Source organism: Pelmatolapia mariae, linkage group LG8 (assembly GCF_036321145.2).
Source record: "Pelmatolapia mariae isolate MD_Pm_ZW linkage group LG8, Pm_UMD_F_2, whole genome shotgun sequence".
In the NCBI taxonomy this organism is placed as follows: domain Eukaryota; kingdom Metazoa; phylum Chordata; class Actinopteri; order Cichliformes; family Cichlidae; genus Pelmatolapia; species Pelmatolapia mariae.
Window position 1 is genome coordinate 2633127 of NC_086234.1, and position 19157 is coordinate 2652283.

A 19157-nucleotide genomic window follows, 5' to 3' on the forward strand; every position below is an offset into this window, starting at 1 on the left:
TTCACAGGCAACATGTTGCCCTTCAATGAGTTTATTAATTAATTACCAAGAAATAAAATTCGAGCCACGTGGTTCGGTCTGACCTTAAAGCTTCTTTTTTGGTAGTGAACTTGGAAAAACTGGATTAATGACATTTTTCTGCAGTTCTTCAGACAAAAGCAGAACAGTTCCCAGTCAATACTGACTCGAGTATTTCAGCTAAGTCCACACTTATTCTGTGTATCGGAGGCATTAAAAGCTAATAACAGCTGGGACTTGGAAACCGTGTTCATCTATTCAGTCCAGTTACAGTGTCATCACACCGCAGCCTCATCACTGAGGGAAGAGTTGAGTCTATAATGAAGGACTGAGGCAAAGACTGCAGCAGCAGCAGCAGCGAGGCCTCCTGAGAGAAACCAAACCACTGAGCTCCATCTTCCTCACCGAGGAGACAAAGAGCTCTCGGCTTGTTCCACAACGATTTCTGCAGGAGAATTAATGAACAGTGGCCAGAGTGATTTGTCTTCAATTGATTGTTTTTTCTATATTCAGTTTAGCTTTTAACTTTATGTTCACTCCACTTTGCACAAGTGAACTGAAGCAAAAATCTTCTATTTGCTGTCTGCTGTTCAGCTGTGTGATTCTGCTGCCCATGTTTTCAGTACGACCACGAGCACCACGAGTCCAGCTGTCCTACATGTACATGCATGTTCACAAATACTAAAAATACCTGAAAAAATGCACCCAGCAACACAAAATAGGTGGTGACACTCATAGGCAAACAAAGACACTTAGGAGGGGATGATCATTGTGCTTCCTTTAAAGTGACAGTTTGAGACTTTGTGGGTGGGGAGCGGAAGGAGAAGATCAATACTACTGTGTCTGTATGGCAGCAAACAAAGCAATAGTTAGCTTAGCTCCCCAAAGAGTGGGGCAGTAATTATGGGTAGATAGCTAGCCCTCCTCTTATTCAAACAATCTGAAACTACTGGGAGAGCAGGGGCTGTATGCAAATGATCTATAGATCACATAAAGCTGCAACAGTAGGAACAGCTCTCTACCTGCAAAGAGTTTTAAGGTTAAACGAATCATAAACAGATTAAATGATAATATGTACTGCATTTATTTAGTGGCTGTAGTGGCTGATACTGATGGATGCTGGAGCCCAGTGAAGCTGCAGCATTTAAGATGTTCTTATACCTTAAATCATGTATATGTTGCAACAAGTATTCACTCAGCCATCCAAATCACTGAATTCAGGTGTTTTAATCACTTCCATGATCACAGGTGTACTAAATTAAATTCTGCAAACCTTGATGAAAGAACGAGTCGCTCTCAGCAGCTCAGTGAACTCAGCGTGGTACCGTGACAGGACGCCACGTCCAGTTTCCTCACCACTCAGTATTCCACAGTCAGCTGTTAGAGGGATTATAACAAAATAGAAGTGACTGGGACTTTGTGTGGGCTTCAGATTTGCACAGGGACAGCGTGTAGACAGCTTTATGGAATGGGTTTCCATGGCGACCAGCTCCCTCCTTGCTTTACATCAACAAGTGCAATGCAAAGCGCTGCGCTTGTTGATGTAAAGAACGCCGCTGCTGGACTTCAGAGCGGTGAAGACGTGTTCTCCGGGGTGACATATCACGCCTCTCTGTCGGGGTTTGGCAGTTGCCAGGACAACAGGACTTCTGACTGCAGTGTGCCAAGTGTAAGGCTAGGTGGGAGGTGGGGGGGTTGTTTTCAGGGGCTGGGCTCGGCCCCTGAGTTCCAGTCAAAGGAAGCCTTCATGCTTCAGCACACAAAGACAATTCAGACAGTTTCATCCTCCCGACTTTGTGGGAACAGTTTGGGAACGGACACTTCCTGTTCGCACATGACTGCACACCAACGCACAAAGCAAGCTCCATAAAGACATGGATGAGAAATAAAGTGTTAGAATTTAATAAATGCAAACAAATGCAAGCACCTTTAATCAAACTGGGCCACTAACGTCTGAAGGAGTCCGCTGTTCACTGTTGCTGCTGCTAACAAATAAAATTCATTTCCTTTTCTGAAAGTTAAACTTGTGTCTGGCTGAGAGAACATGAACCAGACATTTAGCCACATACACTATAAATCATCTCCTGTTTAGTTTCTGCACTTTTCTACTTTATACCTCATGCCTCTAATCATCCATTCACATCCAGCACTCATGCACACTCACACTTAGAGGATGCTGCACAGCACACAGAGTGGAGCAGCCAGCGATCAGACCTGCTCCACCTCGTGACCTACAGCCAGCCCCAGTGATGCAGATACAGACAAAACTACAGTTACCCAGTTTAGCTTAAACAGACTGGTGGGTACTGTCACTGCTACCCCTCAGCCTTCCAGTAGATACGACTATGGTAGAAAGCCTGACCTCTGACCTTAAGGCCAAGATCAGCCTTTTACAGGTGAAGGGTAAAAACAGACTCTGATTGGTCCATTCTGAAAATGAATACACCCACAGTCACGTGTGGCTGATGAAGGACGTCTGTTGGACTTGCTGTGAAAATAAAATCAAGAGCTGCTCATTACAGTAAAAGTGATGTCAGGGCTCCTGAGTGGCCGCTCTGAGGCCACCCTGTAGGTGTGCTGTATTACACACTGTACTGTAACAGAATACAGATGACAAGAACACACACACACACTAACAGGAGGAGATGGAGGAATAGCAGGTGGTCCCATTACCAATGCGACACACTCCTACTCTCCACAGCAGGACGATCATCTCCCTGTGTCTCGCCTCCCTCTGGTTCTCTCGTGTAGGCCTGATGATAGCTAAAATTGTGCTGCCTTCTCCTCTGAGAGCCAACAGCAATACATTAAGTGGAAAAGGCAGGAGGGAAGACACAATCATTTCTGCAAAAACAAACATTTCCAAAGTTGTTTCAGACTCCAGCTTTTCTTTGAGATTCAGCACAAAGTGGTTTCTTTAATGCTACAGTGACACCAGGCTTTTATCTGTACAGCAGAGATCCATCATGTTTCCCTTCCTTCTACTTTAAATATTGTTGTTTTGGTGAAGAGTGTTTCGTGACGTTACTAACAATTATCTAACTTTGTCCTGCTGCTGCATTTAAAACCAAACGTCCCAGTGTTTCTACAGACATGGAGAATGTCAGTGTGAAGTAATGGCAGCACGCAGGTAAAGGTCGTGTTCACCAGAGAGTTTATGTTAAACGATGAGTTCTCTGTGCTGGAGCCAGAGGTGGGCAGAGTAGCCAAAAACTGTACTCAGGTAATAACAGCACTACCTCAGCATAGTTTTACTCAAGTGAAAAGTCCAAAAAAAAAAAGCATTTAGTAAAAAAGGCTACTTGAGTAAAGAGTAACTGATCATAACATTTAATATTTAAAAATGAGATCATCAGAGAGATGAAAATATAAAGTTTGGTGCACCATTAGCGAGTTAGCGCGGCTCGCCCCGTGCGTGGGGCTGCATGGCGTCAACACGTTAACGAGCTAACCGTGCTAACGCGTTAACGCACTAACATATAACAAGAAGTCTCACTTTGATGTAACCTGTAGGTTTGTGTCTGTGTCTCATTGAATTTTCGGTTAAAACGTTTTTATTATTCATTTACTGAAGTTACTGAGATGAGTAGCCAGAATTTTTTCTCAAGTAAGAGCACCATTACTTCATAATAATATTACTCAAGTAAAAGTAAAAAGAACAGTGTAGCAAAACTACTCCCTAAAATACATTTTTACTCAAGTAAATGTAACTGAGTAAATGTAATTAGTTACTACCCTCCTCTGGCTGGGACCAGTGCGTTTCAGTGTATCTCGCCTTAACATACGCAGTATTATTAGGAAGTACTTTCAAACTGCAGAACTATCCACACGACACCAACTTGGATTCAAACTAACCATCAGTTAGTCGATAACAATGAAAGCCTGTACGATCTGTCAGTTTCTTTACGGCACTACTGTGGCCTGTTGGGAGGAACCTCGGAGCCACTTTTCACCTGGATATGTCCTTTAACTCAAACAATTCACGATGACTGTCATCTTTCTTCAGTTTGGAGCATCGTCTCTCAGACTGAAGCTGAAAAACCAATTCATGTATTCGTTGCTTCAAGGTGGGACCAAAGCTGCAGTGTGACACTAATGCTTGGTGTGTGCATGGACTTGAAGTGGGCCACACCTGCTAACGTGTGTAACCCTGAGGATAACACAGGGCAGCTACTGTGTGCTTTGCTATTTGTGCTGTTGCGTGAGTAGTGTCAGATTATTGGTGGATCACATTAAAAATGTGTCACTGAGGCCCGTGTGAGTCAAGTGTGTGATTTATATATTTGGAATAAAAGGCTTGCATTGTAAAAGTTCTAATGTGTTAGCTAATCTCAACACATCAGCTCATAAAAAGCTAAATAAAAACGTAGTGCACCTGAGATTTGTTGCATTATTTCATTTTGAGGATCTGCTCCTCGTGTTTGCTAGCATAGCATTCTGATGGATTTTACATTTCCACTGAAGATGAGCTGCTTTACAACAACCTTCAGACTGAATCGAGCGGCGGGTCGACGTGTCAGGAGGAAACATCTTTCCCCTCGTCGCTGTTCTACGCCGCCGGCTACTGTCAACACCACGCAGACTGCTGCTGAGCGCTCTGCAGGTACACCAACTTACAGAATAAGCAGCACACATCGCTGCACAGGTTCAATAAGAGGGTAAGGATAGAGCCAGCCAGGGGAACGGTAATGAGAGGAATAACATGTTATATGTGGAGCCTGGAAAGTTTTTAAAGGTTGTTATTTGCAGTAAAACTGAAGCTTTGAAGACCAGAAGAAAATGAACGACTGACATTTTATAGATGAAAAGATTATTTATTGATCAAAAATATCAACTAGATGATAATTTGAGTGATTCATGATAATCCTTATTTATCTTTCTATGGCCTCTAGTTCAGCCTCCATCTGAAACAATCCAAGTTCCTCCACCTTTGTGTGGATAAAAACATGGACGGCACTTTGATATTAAAGCACAGTAGAGTACGTGTCATCAAGGACAATAAATGAATTTACTTCAGAGGAACAACTGCCAACCCCAGATTTCCATCTTTTCCTACACAGGAGGCCCCTGCTTAGGATTCATTCATATTCTCCAATCATCACAAAAACAGGGCTCTGTCCACAGGAGGATCACATCCAGCGTACTCCCCCACCCGTCCTGACCAGGCGGTTCACGAGCGCCCCAGCCCCAGTTATACAAATGACAGATGTTATTGATAATGAGGCAGAAAGCCAGGCCGCAGGCAGCGACTGCCTGGCTCTAGGAACTGATTTCAGACGTGGAGGAGGAGTGAAAATCTAAATGGTGGCGGTTCGATGTGCTGCGGACGAGCACAGGAGCAGCTTCCTGAAACACTCTGAAACATTTCCATCTCATTTATCCAAGTGAACAAAGACGAAATGGGTGAAACGCACTAAACAGCTTCCTGAATCTCCAATCTCGAGGAGACTACAGTTACCCAGTTTAGCTTAAACAGACTGGTGGGTACTGTTACTGCTACCCCTCAGCCTCCCAGTAGATACAACTATGGTAGAAAGCCTGACCTCTGACCTTGAGGCAAAGATCAGCCTTTTACAGCTGGTAAGCAGGCATCAGGTTGTTTCAGTATGTCGAGGCCCTGAAACGACAGAGCGTCCTCTGAGCGAGACGATTCGTGCGTAGGTAGGACACGGAGCTGTCACGCTCAGCTCCCCGGAGCGCTTTAAACAGCCCCACACATACATGCAAATTTATGGAAAGAGGGACAGAGAGGACTTAATGAAGACAAATGTTCAAGAATTTGTCACATTTTTTTCCTTATTTTTGTCTTGCCAACAATGGAGAGCTTGGCACGCACACAAGCGCTATTTTCTCTCCCTGTTGTCTCCTTTCACTCAGCCTTTTCAGCCAGCTGTCGATGGCTCACTCCAGATGTTTTTGATTTTTAAATCTCAAGGAGACTCACAATCGCTGTTTTTTTGTTTTTCAGAGGGACTTTTCTGAATCATCTGTCACCTGCATGGATACACTTTCTGTGGCTAAATATGCATCTTCATGAATTTAGATAATTAGTAGTGCAGCGTGATCAAAGACTCGGTTTAAGTTCGGCCGATCGGCCGTCTTCTTTGGGCCCTTCCACTTGTGGCTCGTCTTCAGCTGGATGCTTCACCTGAGACTGTTTGTTCATAGCCTGAAATCCAGCTGTCATCACACGCAGTGATCCTCCAGAAGACATGTGGGCGAGCTTGAAGAGGTTGATGTTTGCGTTCAGGTTGGAGCGTGCTCAGTGCAAAGGGTCAGAACGTGACTTCCATGGAGTGACTGGAAAACAGCTGCTGGGATCTTGGTGGACATGCCCGAGAAGATCAGCCAAATTTAAACCTCCGAAGACTTTTGACTTTTGTGGACGTGGACATGTGCAATCTATATTTAATTATCTGTTTCTCTTCCATGATTCACATTTTCTTATCTGAGTATTGAGACAGATGTGAGGAACGTTGTCTCAGCCACATCTGTGATATTCGACTGTAAAACAAAGACGTGAAGATATGATAAGTCAGACTCGATCTCCGCTCTAAAATACATATTCCTTCACACTCACTCACACGGCAGGAGGCCCGGCGTGCGTCATCCAGCTTTCCAGGGCCTTTCCTCTCTTATCGCATCACATCACAGCATCGCAGCAGCCAATCAGAGACGCAGACTTCCAGTCATCTTCACGGGAAAATTCTTATTTTAGAAATAACCAAGGAGGGGAACGGCTCAAAGAAGAGTGCGAGGTGGGAGAGAGACAGAGAGAGAGAAGGTAGAAGGAGATAATTTAGGAGCACGACGGGGAGAGATGATGATGGAGACGGACAGATGGCGAGAAAGAACAATAAGACCGAGAAAGAGCGTGCAAAAAATAGAGAAGCAACATTCACGGGGAAAAGGAGAGAGGGCAGAAACGATGGGTAGAGCGATTAGAAAGATAGTAATAGAAGATAATTCTCAGTTCTGGGAAAAATACACCTTCGTCGTTTCACATTCACCTATTTTTCTACTAAAACTGCAGCTTTGTATTTGTGTGAAACGGTTGTAACAAGTAATCAAAGCGAAGAGCGAAATCTGCGAAGCAAAGCCGAACACGTACTTCAACAAGTGGCTCGATCAGACGCGAGGCATCAACCGCAGCCAATTACATCGACGCTACGACAATAATCTCCACGTACCTGGGGAAAATCACTCTGACTCTTTTTCTGCTTTTAGATTTATTTTCACTAAAATGAAAAGTGTCTTTTTTTGTCTGTCAACAGACGAACAACCGCTGGGCATCATCTCAGAATAAAGTCTCAGTACGTATTACTGGTACTACTTATTTTGGAGATAAACGAGACAAAAGAAAAGCTGTATTTCATCACATGCATGGGGTGGGGTGGGGGGGTCCTGCTGCTCTGCTTAGTGAGCCCAAATGCAATGAAGCAAAAAAGCAAATCCAAACAAATTTTGCTCTGGATCAAAAGTTTAAAAAGCCTTTATTTTGGAGGCCTGTCACAAGAGGTTAAAAGCAGCCGGCAGGGTGAAAAGAGCAGCGATTAACTGGCTGAGGGAGGCTGAACAAACCATTTACTGGTTACACCATGAAAATAGAGTCTTATTTAAAACAAGAGCCCTTCCTCCCAGCCTCATCATCTGAGGCAACAAGCTGCCCTCCTTCAGAGGTCTGAACACTTTATGCATATTTAGCAGGATGGAAAAGAAGCCAACATGGCGTCTCTGCCACTGATCCTTCTCCCATTTATTAATGTTACACATTGCAGCTAAAATACAGACAGACAACACGCAGTAGGGAAACGTCAGTGAACCTAGAGCCAGTATTTTAAGGTAGTATCTGAGCTGTCTTCACTTGATCTCACTGTTACTGAATAAATTAGAGGCGATAGAAAGAGAAATAAATCAGGCATAAAAGCACTCTTCCCATCTCTCAGTATAATTCCTTGCTCCTGCTCGCTCTGGTCATCTTGTCCCTCTCGATCTGCATCAGACCATCGGGGAACTGCGTCTGTTCATGCAGAAGACGAGTCATGATGCTTGGCTACAGTTTGAGAACCTCCATCGCCTTAAAATTTCCACAGCTGATGGTTTAGCTGTAGGAAGAAAAAGAGGCTTTTTTCCTCCATTCAGAGTTAAAACACTGGAAATGATTTGTTTCAGTCTGATAACAACACATCATCCCAAATATAATAGACCCCAAAACACGCATGCAACCTTACTTTTGTCCTAAAATGCTATTCAGCTACTTTTATTAACACTATTCATGTGCAGCACATCTTTGTTGGTGCAGTGACATTAGGGATCGCTGTTTTCACAGCAACGTTGGTGCTTCGAGATGATAAAATGAGACTGAGATGGAGTCAGGCTGCTTTGGTCTTCAGTCTCAGATTGAATGGCATCTGAAGCTGCAGTCTGTATTAATACAGCAATTAAATGTCATAAACTGGGCCCAAAAATGCTAATCTGTTGCTAGTTGCATAGAGAAAAATGAACAATAACTGCTTGCATTCAGAGCCAGAAACGCGTGGATTTGAAACAAATTCCTCAACAGTGACGTTTAGCTGCATGATGGATATTTACCAGTAAAATTATAGATGAGTCTATTATCAGAAGCCCTGCAGATGCAGTCACTGGTGCAGACGAACTCAGTGATGCTAGCAACCAGTTTGTGTTTGTAAGTCAGATCATCATTATCTGCAAATGTCTGCCCGTCTGTCTGAGAGTGATCACAGTCTCCTTGTTGTCCACAGGTTGAGGATATTTCACAAAGAGGTTGCTCTCCTATTTTTACTGTAGCATGTCGGAGCCATTAGCTAAAATTTTGAAACTCCGCTGTGGGTATTGCTCTGCATTTCTTTTACGTCAGCTAGCCTGCAAACTTCTAATTCAACTCATCATTCCTCTTTTACATGGATGCCTGGAGTTATAAAAACTCGTCATGCATCATGTCTGTGAAGGTTCTCAATCATCCAGGTCATCTTAGTCTAAGGAGCTTGGAAAGAAAAGCATCTGGACTTCTGTAAGTTTCCTTAAAGACGTTTCATCCGAGAAGCTTCTTCAGTTCTAAGAGCAACTGGTGGAGATTCCCAGATTTTAAGCCCTATGGGAGTGTCCCTCAAGAGGGCCATGAACCCCCTGTTGATCCTCTGCCTAATCACACGAGCCAAGGTGTGAAAAAAGGTGTGGGTCAAAATCAGCCACGGTTTGGGTGAACCCATTGTGAGATCTAGCCCCACCCTATCATGTGATTTACTGAGGTCAGATGGCCCAGGATGTGAGTGGGCGATAAGCGTCACCCATCACTCTTCCTAAATCGAGTTTTGCTTGCAAAGCGAAACAAACAGTGAGTGAAAAACACAGGAAACCTCAGTCATGTGGTCAGAACTCTATCTCCTGTGCCGCCACTTCAGACCCATCGACAAAAAAACGTCACTTCATTAAAGTAAAGCATGCCTACACGGTTTGCTTCACACACGAGGAGCAAACAGCCAGCATGCTCGTTTATTTCCAGGCTTTTCAAAGTATAGCTCAGCTCAATGCCAGGCCTTGGGAAGATTTTGTGCAGCTGCTATTTTATTACCTATTTTATTACAACATACAAGATCTGGGGTGCACTCCTATTTCAACCCTCAAAGCAAGGCTGTACCACGACAATGAAAGCTTAAAAATGCCTCTTATATAGTTGGTTCATATATTTGCTCAGCTGACACGTCATCATGTAAATTCATGTAAAAAGTCCTGCATGAATCGAGTATGTGAAAACAAGCCGTCATCACATTTTCAGAGGTTACTCAGACATTGCATGACTGGAATCAACAGGCAAATATGATAGAAAGGTGTGGGGACGTTATTAAAAAGCTGTTCTTTGAGGGGACGTGTAGGTCCCACGCTTCTGCCTTTAATCCACGTTTAGGTCATCAGATGGTCACTGGGCTACATGCACCGATACTATCCACTGATTAAGATTCATTTACTGAAAGCTGGGCCATCACTAAAGCTAGGAAATTTCCTTTAAGACGACAGGTAAAATAAATTTAGCGATTGTTTCAACTCTGACTCAGCACTGTGCTCAGGAGGACTTCGACAGTCAGCAGGGGATTCGGCTCAAGGATGACTCCAGGGTTCTCGCTTTTCATGCCTTCAAAGAAAAATCATTCTTTTATCTCCTTACCTTTTTTTCCCAAGTCTAAAAATCAAGGTGAAATATGTGAAAAACAGCTGCTGCACCAATGAATAATACCCATCATGAGGTTTTCTTGAAGATGCTGAACCTTGGACAGACATTTTTGACGAACCGTGTCTGAATAAAATTAGAACTACTTTTAAAGTCACCGACTCTTCCAAGGTCTTACTTTTCTCAAGGCTTCAATTTTTAATAAATTACAGAAAATATTTGAAACTGTTTATTTTATACAAGGTGGAAAACTAATTTGACTTTTGGTGATGTGGGCAAGAGAATAAGACCAACAAGCTCATCTTGTAAACATGTGTCCAAAGATCCCACAGTCAGTCTGGTTAAGTCCTGCTCCCAACAAGACTCTCTATCAAATTAGAGACTACAACAGAGGACTGGAAGCAATTTACATTGACATTTGGCTGACATTGCTTCCCCGAGATTTAAAGGCAGCAGAATACTTCTTAAATTACAACAAGTAAAGGACGCAAGAGTCAAAGTTTCTTAACGATCTATTACATGCAGTAGTGAGAAAAAGTGTTTGCTTCCTTCCTGATTTCCTGTTTTTTCAGATCATCAAACAATATATTTAAATATTAGACAAAGATAACACGACTAAACACAAAATGCAGTTTCTAAGTGAAGGTGTTTATTATTAAGTGTGAAAAAGTTATTGCCCCTAAACCTAATAACTGGCTGGGCCATTCAGAGGTGGACTTGACGCTGCAGAACCCAAGACTCAATAAGAGGTCTGAGCCATTCAGGTGTGTAACACAATGCCAGTCTTCCCCGGAGTGGACCTCCCAGCAAATCCATCCAAAGGTCAGACGATGCTCTGAGCACATATTGACACCTTACTAATGCTTAATAAACAAAAGAAAACGACTGACTGTACATTTAACGTTAGAAAAAAAACCATTATTGCACTGAGCATACATAGTAGATTAATTTTAATCTTTCCCACAGAGCTTCTTAGTCAAACAATCCAAGTGTGGTGAGCAGTGCTGGGATGCAGTAGGCTGCCATAGATGTGCAGAGTATACGAGCTAACAACTAGCTGCAAGACTAATATACCTAAAAAATTAAAAGTACCCAATAACAGAGCAGCTTTTTCTTGTACCAACATTTGTCGCTCCTGCCTCAGCTGACCGCTAACAGGCTAAATGTTCTCATTTAGTTTGTAGAGACAGATTTTGGTTCACTTTTGTGTAAAAAAAATAAGAAAAAAAGAAAGAAAAAGAAACCAAATCACAGGAAAAAGCTACAACTTTACTCGGACGAGAGTAAACCAACTATACGTGGCTAACACTTAGCCTAGCCACCGCACAAAGGAAGCTCATTAAAGCTCCTTTTATCCAGAGTCTCATTCTTGTGGTCACTGCCCACAGCTCCTGACCAGTGGCAGGAACGTACTTTAAGCGGTCAGTGGACAAACTTTCCCTGCCAGTTCAGCTCACTCTCTACCAACATTTGCACCACACCTGACGCTACGTCACTCTAATGCTTCATCTTTATCATTTAGTGAACAAGAGCCTGGGATATTTAACCTCCAATGATTCATGCAGCAGCTTTAGACCCAGAATTCAGTTTCCTGCTCAGTCTTGGCCCCAGTGCATGATGGTCACATTGTCTGCAGAAAGAAGCGATACAATTGTGAGGTTCCCAAACTAAAACCAGAAACCTTTCTCACCTCAGCTACACCATGAGATCAGAATCAGGGTCAAAGACCGGGGCAGTGTTAGTGAACACATACTATGCTTGACATCACGGCAAAGATACAGACACAGCTCTCACTTTGGTTAGACAAGGACCAGATGGCTACTAACTGCAGTCTTACTAACCCTAACCTGGTAAACGGCTGCCTGGGGGCTAAATCACATGTGGCCTGCCCCGTCATACTCTCATGGCATTTGCAGCAACCACACATTTGTGGAGAGGTCGTCTGATTAGAAGAAGACAAACTGTGTTTGCACAGCCGAGCACGGATGTTGCTGTCTAAAACTTCATTAGCATCGGGTTGCCGGATTCATGACATGCAGAACCACGTGTATGAGGGGGAGGGCTTCGACAAGCTGCCCGCTCGAACAGACCACCGTGGCAGCATCAGGTATCAAAGAGGTTCATGTTATCACGGAGAAACACCCTGTGACCTTGCCTTTCTTCTCGCAACGCTGCCATCAGCAGCCAATTAGAGAACATCTTAACAGAGACATCAAAAGGATGAGGCGAGAGAGAGGACATCAGTGGACTACATATGGAGGCAGCAGGTGTCCACACAATATGACTCCAAAGCATGCGGGCCTGCACAACGCCTTATTAATTAATGACTACAATATACACAGCAGGACTTCAAACAGTTTCACTCACACCAATTGAAAGAACTGAGGTTAAAAAGGACGGCAGCACGGCGGGTTTTATTTAGAGGTTCATTTTGTTGGATAACCACGTCTTTAACAGCACTGATGGAGACTTCATTTCATCACCGAAGCTGCTTCGATACTCTCAGAGCTACACAAGCAACGCAGGAAGAACAGGTCTTTCAAGGGTTTTGGAGGTTTAATATTATAAAAAATATTTCAGCATGAATTGGACTCAAACAGAAGGACCGTTGTGTTTCCAGTGTAGCCACGACAGGCCGAGAGCTAACAAGCTAAGAGCCAATGAGCCATTGTCTAACAGCGTTTTGTCTTGGCTTGTGCAGCCTTAAATATGTATGAAGCAACACGAGGTTCTCTCTAAGTGGCTTTCAGACCGGTTTAATCCTCTTGGAGAGTTTAGCCCAATGAGGGGTGAACAGGGGCCATTTTAAAGTGCAGTTAAATTGACAGAGAAGCATCCATTCATTTCCTTTGTAATTAAAAGAAAATCACAGAGGCCAAGAGAAGGACTGCCAAACAGAAGCGATGGACTGAAAGCAGAGAGACGCACTAAATGGCTTATTATTTAATGGATGTAACAGTTTAGGCAGATCAGACACACGAGAGGTTAAGCGCTCAGACAGGCTGGCAGAAGTTCACCATTATCAGAAACTTACACACTTCCAGGCCCTGCAGCCGGTTTAAAGAAGCCTTTGTTCCTTGTTTGCAGGAAGATGAAAATGCTTCTAATACGAGTATTAGCCTTAAAATACTACTATACAATATACGGGACTCAGATCTGATGTGCTCGAACTGTTTCTGTTCATCTTTACAGACAAAGGAAATTGTTTGAACACGGATAATGAAATTTCGATATCATGCGGTTTTATAAAGGGATAATCTTTGTCTAAATGAGTCAGTTTTCAAAGCCAAACAATAGATTAATGACCCATTTTATTCTAAAAACATTTACTCCTCTTCTTCCTCTCACAAAATAATCTCTCTTTATTCCAAACACAGCTTCTTCCTACAGTGTTTCTGCATAAAATGCATGCTGACGTCTCCCTTTGGTTTGGATCTCGGCCACTTTTCAGTTCAACTTTATTTACACAGCGCAAAATCAAAACAACAGCCCCAAGGCGCTTTATATTGTAATGTAGAGCCTACAATAATACATACAGAGAGAAACCCAACAATCATATGACCCCCTATGAACAAGCGACAGTGGGAAGGAAAAACTCCCTTTTTACAGGAAGAAACCTCTGACAGAACCAGGCTCAGGGAGGGGGGGCCATCTGCTGTGATTGGTTGGGGTGAGAGAAGGAAGACAGGATAAAGACATGCTGTGGAAGAGAGACAGAGATTTTCCCCACACCTGCTCTCCAGTAAGAGTTTTGTGTGGGAATACGTCCAGAGCATTATTTCCCTTTCTGTCACATTTCTTCACCCCTGAAAAATCATTCCTTTTGGTTCGGTTTAAAAGCTAATAAACGTGCAAATAACCAAAATGACTTTTTGGTCAGTTTATCAATTATCTCAAACACAGTCATCACAATATCCAATAAAGCCAGTTAAATCTGAGGGATCGATGTCAGTCCAGTTTAGCAGTTTAGAAGCATGGACCATCGTCAGCTGCTTCGGTGCAAACAAGTGACCACAGGTGCACTGGAGAGGCAACAACCCCACAAAGGGATTGTTTTAGCAGGTGGTGTCCACAGACCATTGCCCTCACGTTAACCCTTCTGAGTGATTCTTCTCCAGCTTTGCTTTCTGTTGCTGCTTTTCTCGTTGCTCGTAGCCTGAGACCTGCAGGCTGCACAGGAAGTCCAGCGCCCCCAGGATGGCGCGTCCATACATGCTGCGTCTCCCAGGACAGTCTGAAGAGTACGTATGAGATACTGGGAGATGGACTGTTAGGTGAGGAGAGGACGGGGGTGTAGATCCCAGCAACAGGACCAGTATGTTCCTCTGTGTGAGGAGGAACAGGACGAGTACTGCCAGAGCCGGACTTCTAAAGACAGTCCAAAGATACACTCTTAACCCGAATTAGTTGACTTTACTCGCAAATTGCGAGGAAACCCGTTGCCTTATACCACTTTAGTTTTTACACAAGCTGAAACTAAATACGTTTAGTTTAACTAACATGGAATGTTAAGTTTTTACACAAGCTGAAACTAAATAGGTTTAGTTTGACCAACTTGGAATCATAAGTTTTTACACAAGCTGAAACTAAATATTTTTAGTTTTATTAACATGGAATACTACGTTTTTACACAAGCTGAAACTAAATAGGTTTAGTTTAACTAACATGGAATGTTAAGTTTTTACACAAGCTAAAACTAAATATTTTTAGTTTTATTAACATGGAATACTACGTTTTTACACAAGCTGAAACTAAATACTTTTAGCTGTATTAATATAACATGAATTTTCATATTCATATTTTTTTGTGTAGTCAGAATTATTGAATAACAAGATATTACTTGTTACTGGTACTTACTAAAAAAATTAGATTGTATTTTCCTCTAACAAAATAACTTTTTTATGAATTATAAAAAACATTGTTACAATGAAGTTGGATAGGAAAAAAAACAAAATCTTCAAATGCTCCAATGCATTTTATTTTTAAGAAAAAGCCACAACAAAGCCAATGTTAATTTGTCTGTGTGGTAGTTGAATGTGTGTGTGTTTGTGTGGTAGTTGAATGTGTGTGTGTTTGTGTGGTAGTTGAATGTGTGTGTGTTTGTGTGGTAGTTGAATGTGTGTGTGTTGTGTGGTAGGTGAATGTAACAACCAACAAAAAACAGAATTCCCAAAAATTCCCTGTTACAAACAGGATCTGCACCATCTGCCTACATTAAGGCAGGTCAACAGACATACTAACAAAGACTTTCTAATTAGAACAATATCCAACTCCATCTACAAAGACTTATGATGCAACAACTTAAACAATGTCTGTCTTTCAGGTACAACTCTTCAATTTTTACTTTCACGTCACATGCTTCTGCTCACTTCTAAAGCATCTAAGTGTGTGTGTGTGTGTGTTTGTGTGTATAGAAGTTTATGTGTAGTGTTTTTTGTTTGTAGGTGTTGTATGGGACTGTTCTGACTGGGTGCTGAATGTGTCTGTTTCTGCGTTTTGTGCCTTTTTGTTGGGCTGTTTTACAGAACCAAAAAGGTGAGGAAAAAAAACAAACATGTCACAGTAGAGATGACATCACTTTACATTGTAAGCTGATTTTTCAAAGATTGTATCTTTGGCTTTAGGTCAGTGTGGCCTAATGAGAGCAAAATCTGTTGGATGAACAGAAAGGTCAGCTTCATACTTTTAGGATAGTTAAGATGGAGTGCATACGTGAGTCCAAACAGAATGCACATTGCTTTAGGCAGATCTTGGATGTTTTCCATCACGACTTCTCCCTCAATGATAATTTTCAACAAGGTTGGACTTGGATGCTGGGCAGATGTGAGCACAGCCTCTTCACGCTCAGTGAGAAGAATCCCGATGTCAAGGTCACGGAAAAAATCAGCATCTGATTCCTTGTAAAACAAAAGTACATAATCATTAGAATACTCGTTACAAAAATAAACTTCAATCATGATACCATGAGAGTGTCATAGTGAAATGTAAAAGAAAAGAGTGGAATAGAGGCTTCGGGAACACTTGGAAGTGCTATAAAACAATCTTCATAAGTAGATTGACAGGGTTATTGAAACAAAAAACAACAACCAACCAACCAGCGTTTAAATATGCAGCATAATATAGGAAGGAACGTCGATACACCAATCAAAATGTAGGGGTGGTACCTTCAATTTAATTGGGTCAAAAGCAATTTGAACTGGATCAGTATAAGTGATTTTTCAGACTTGATCCGGTTCTAATTCCATTCTAATTGTGTTAATTACTTCCTTTTATACTTAGACATTCTTTCTTTGCATTCCTTTTGATATTTTATTTTTCATATTATTTTTCTTTTGTTCTTTTTTCCAAATATATTTTGTGCATTTCCAGGTTGATTATTGTTTCCTATAACCTCAAAGCGTTTTATTTACTGCAGGCGTCTGTCCAATCAACTCTTGACCTTCTCTGTGCACCTTGCATGTGGGTGAAGCTGTGCCAGGAGACGTTTGGCTAAAAGAACACAAGAGTGTACTTACAAAGCCTGCTTTGAAGAAGGTTGAAGGATTGTCCCCCAGGATGATTGGAAGCCCTCTGAGCACCTGTGTCCGGATTGCAGTTGGGTCAGTAGTCTTTGGGAATGAAACAGAATAACAAATTAGACGACTAAAATAAAACAAAATAACTTATCAGTAAGAAAGCTACTGATCAACAATAAACTGAATTACACAAACTATAGACTGGGACTATGATGTTTGTAAAACCTGTAAAGAACAATACTAAACATAATTTGTATGAACTTACATTGGTCTGTTGTGAAATCTGAGTCAACAACTGTCCAACATTCCCTCTCTTGGAACGAAATAACTCAAGGAAACGAGGACTGTGCCGATCGATGTTCTCATAAAATTCCTGCTTGAGGTTCTTGCCCACAATCCTGCTGAACTCCATGAACACCTGAAAAATACAGAAAGAGAGAGAGAGTAAAAAAAAAGCACTTAACATAACCAACCTGTACAAGACAAGCCATCTGCAAAGTAGAGCTGGAGAAACAGCCATGAATGTCATTTTTGTGGAATTTTAAGTTTTGATGTTTCTATGTATAAACGACATGCTCCACATTAAAGTCATCCATGTTTTCCTTAAAGGGGTCAAAAGAAATCGACATCTAGGCACATTATATAAAACACAGATAGTTATTAGTTATCTTTGCTTTTGTGAACATACCTGATCTTCTGTGAAGAGGGCAGGCCAGCGTTTCACCATCATGTTTATGGGGGGTTCAGAGTCCACAACCTCTTTTCTTCTCAAAGCAAAAGTCTGATCCATCTTTTGTTTTACAAGAAGTCCATTTGGGGTTCTCTTCTGCATTTCATCAGCCAAGTCCTTACGGGCCTCTTCCAGGGCAGCTTGATCAAATCCATCCGGAAAGTTGGGCAAGTAGTTGATTTCACCTTTCTTTGCCTTTTTTATCCGCTTGTTTGCTGGTTGTCCATCTGATGAATGCCTTCCCCGCTTACCGGCATTTACTGCAACATCAAGGCATCCTGATTGCCTGCGCTTTGTTCTATAATTTCCCATTTTATGCTTTAGACTATTTTTCCAACCACAACAGCGAGTGACAGAGCCTCGCTCCTGGAGACAGGGGTGTTTGTTTATCAGTGCTGTTGCAACACTTTCAAACTGAGCAGCAGTTGGGTATGCTGTGTAGCTATACATGCTTTCTGCCAGTCTCTCTAGTATCTCATGTTTCAGCTCTTTTGAGACCTTAAGGTGTGTTCCTTCACTCATAAACAGCAAATCTGCTTGCCTCAGTCTATACTCCACATCAACAGAAAATGTTGGAATGTCAAAAAATTCTGGCCATGGTTCACGTCGATCCTGAGGTGAATGTGAGAGTATCTCTGTATCTGCAGTACTTGTGTCGCTAAAGACGTCATCAGATGAGACAGGCACCAGGTCAAAGACAGGCAGGACTTTAATGGTTGGTTTTTCTGGAAGTTCTTGAAGATCTGTTAGATTACATAGTTCATTATTGAATTCAGGGTCTTGGAATTGGAGACTGAAGTTGTATTGAAGTCCCAGTGACTCTCGAAGCTTGGTTATCAAGTCTTTTACTGTAGAAGGCCTTGAATGTAGGATGACTTTCCTTATATCTGCCTCTGTTAGAATGACTCTCATGGTCATTTTCTGGTTTGCAGTCATCTTGGAAATAGAAACAACAATTAGAATATAACTTTACATATAAAAAAAGGAATTTAACGGCTAAACAATCACTATGTGCATCACAAAAATAGTTGATTAATGCATTTGTTGCCTAAATTCAGTACACTTTTTTTTCCTTCAGAAGAAACATCACTATGAAAATAATTAAGAAAACTTAAATGATAGAAGTGTTTATGATTTCAAGTCAAAATATTTGAGAGCATCATACTGGGCTTTGGAAAACACTGAACAAGCTGAACTATCACCAACACAGAAACAAGTTATGAGTACTATCCAGAGGGGGAAAAAACTATGGATGTCCATGAGATTGAAGTTGTACATCCAATAAATGTGTGTTGTTTTTGTTGGTGTTGCTTGTGTCTGTGTGGTACATGACTTTGTTGTTTGTCTTGGTGTTCTATGTAAGATAAGAAAATTATGATTTATCCTGAGATTTAAGTGGTAATTCCATTTTTTAGTCTATTTCTATAGAAGCCCCCCTACTCAAATGTACAAGAAAAACATTTACTAAAATAGTCAGACATTTATGAAAAAATATAAAACCCTTCTCAGACTGTATTATTATATATTTCATCATGAGCTCTAAAATTAGACAAAAAACCTTACAGTCTAGACTGATTGCAGAAACCACACTTTTGCTTTTTAGCATATAATATGACGCTTGAGGGTCACTACTAAATGTTGACCATATGTGTATGCTGGAAGAGGGAACACATCATTTAGATCTTTCAGCTGCACCACACACAGAGAG

The 19157-nt window shown here is 41.7% G+C and overlaps 2 protein-coding genes across 3 annotated transcripts in view; both read right to left on the reverse strand.

Annotated features, from left to right (window-relative positions):
- The window catches only part of LOC134633038 (glutamate receptor ionotropic, delta-1-like), a 592754-nt gene that overhangs the window by 222532 nt on the left and 351065 nt on the right, over positions 1–19157 (reverse strand). The gene's annotated exons all lie outside the window — the stretch shown is intronic.
- Positions 15260–18232, reverse strand: LOC134633383 (sterile alpha motif domain-containing protein 3-like). The gene is made up of 4 exons (XM_063482241.1): positions 17408–18232; positions 16985–17137; positions 16720–16812; positions 15260–16101 (listed from the first exon to the last, which is right to left on the reverse strand). Exons 1-4 carry the CDS (start codon positions 17969–17971, stop codon positions 15784–15786), a joined length of 1128 nt encoding a protein of 375 aa, XP_063338311.1. The 5' UTR covers positions 17972–18232; the 3' UTR covers positions 15260–15783.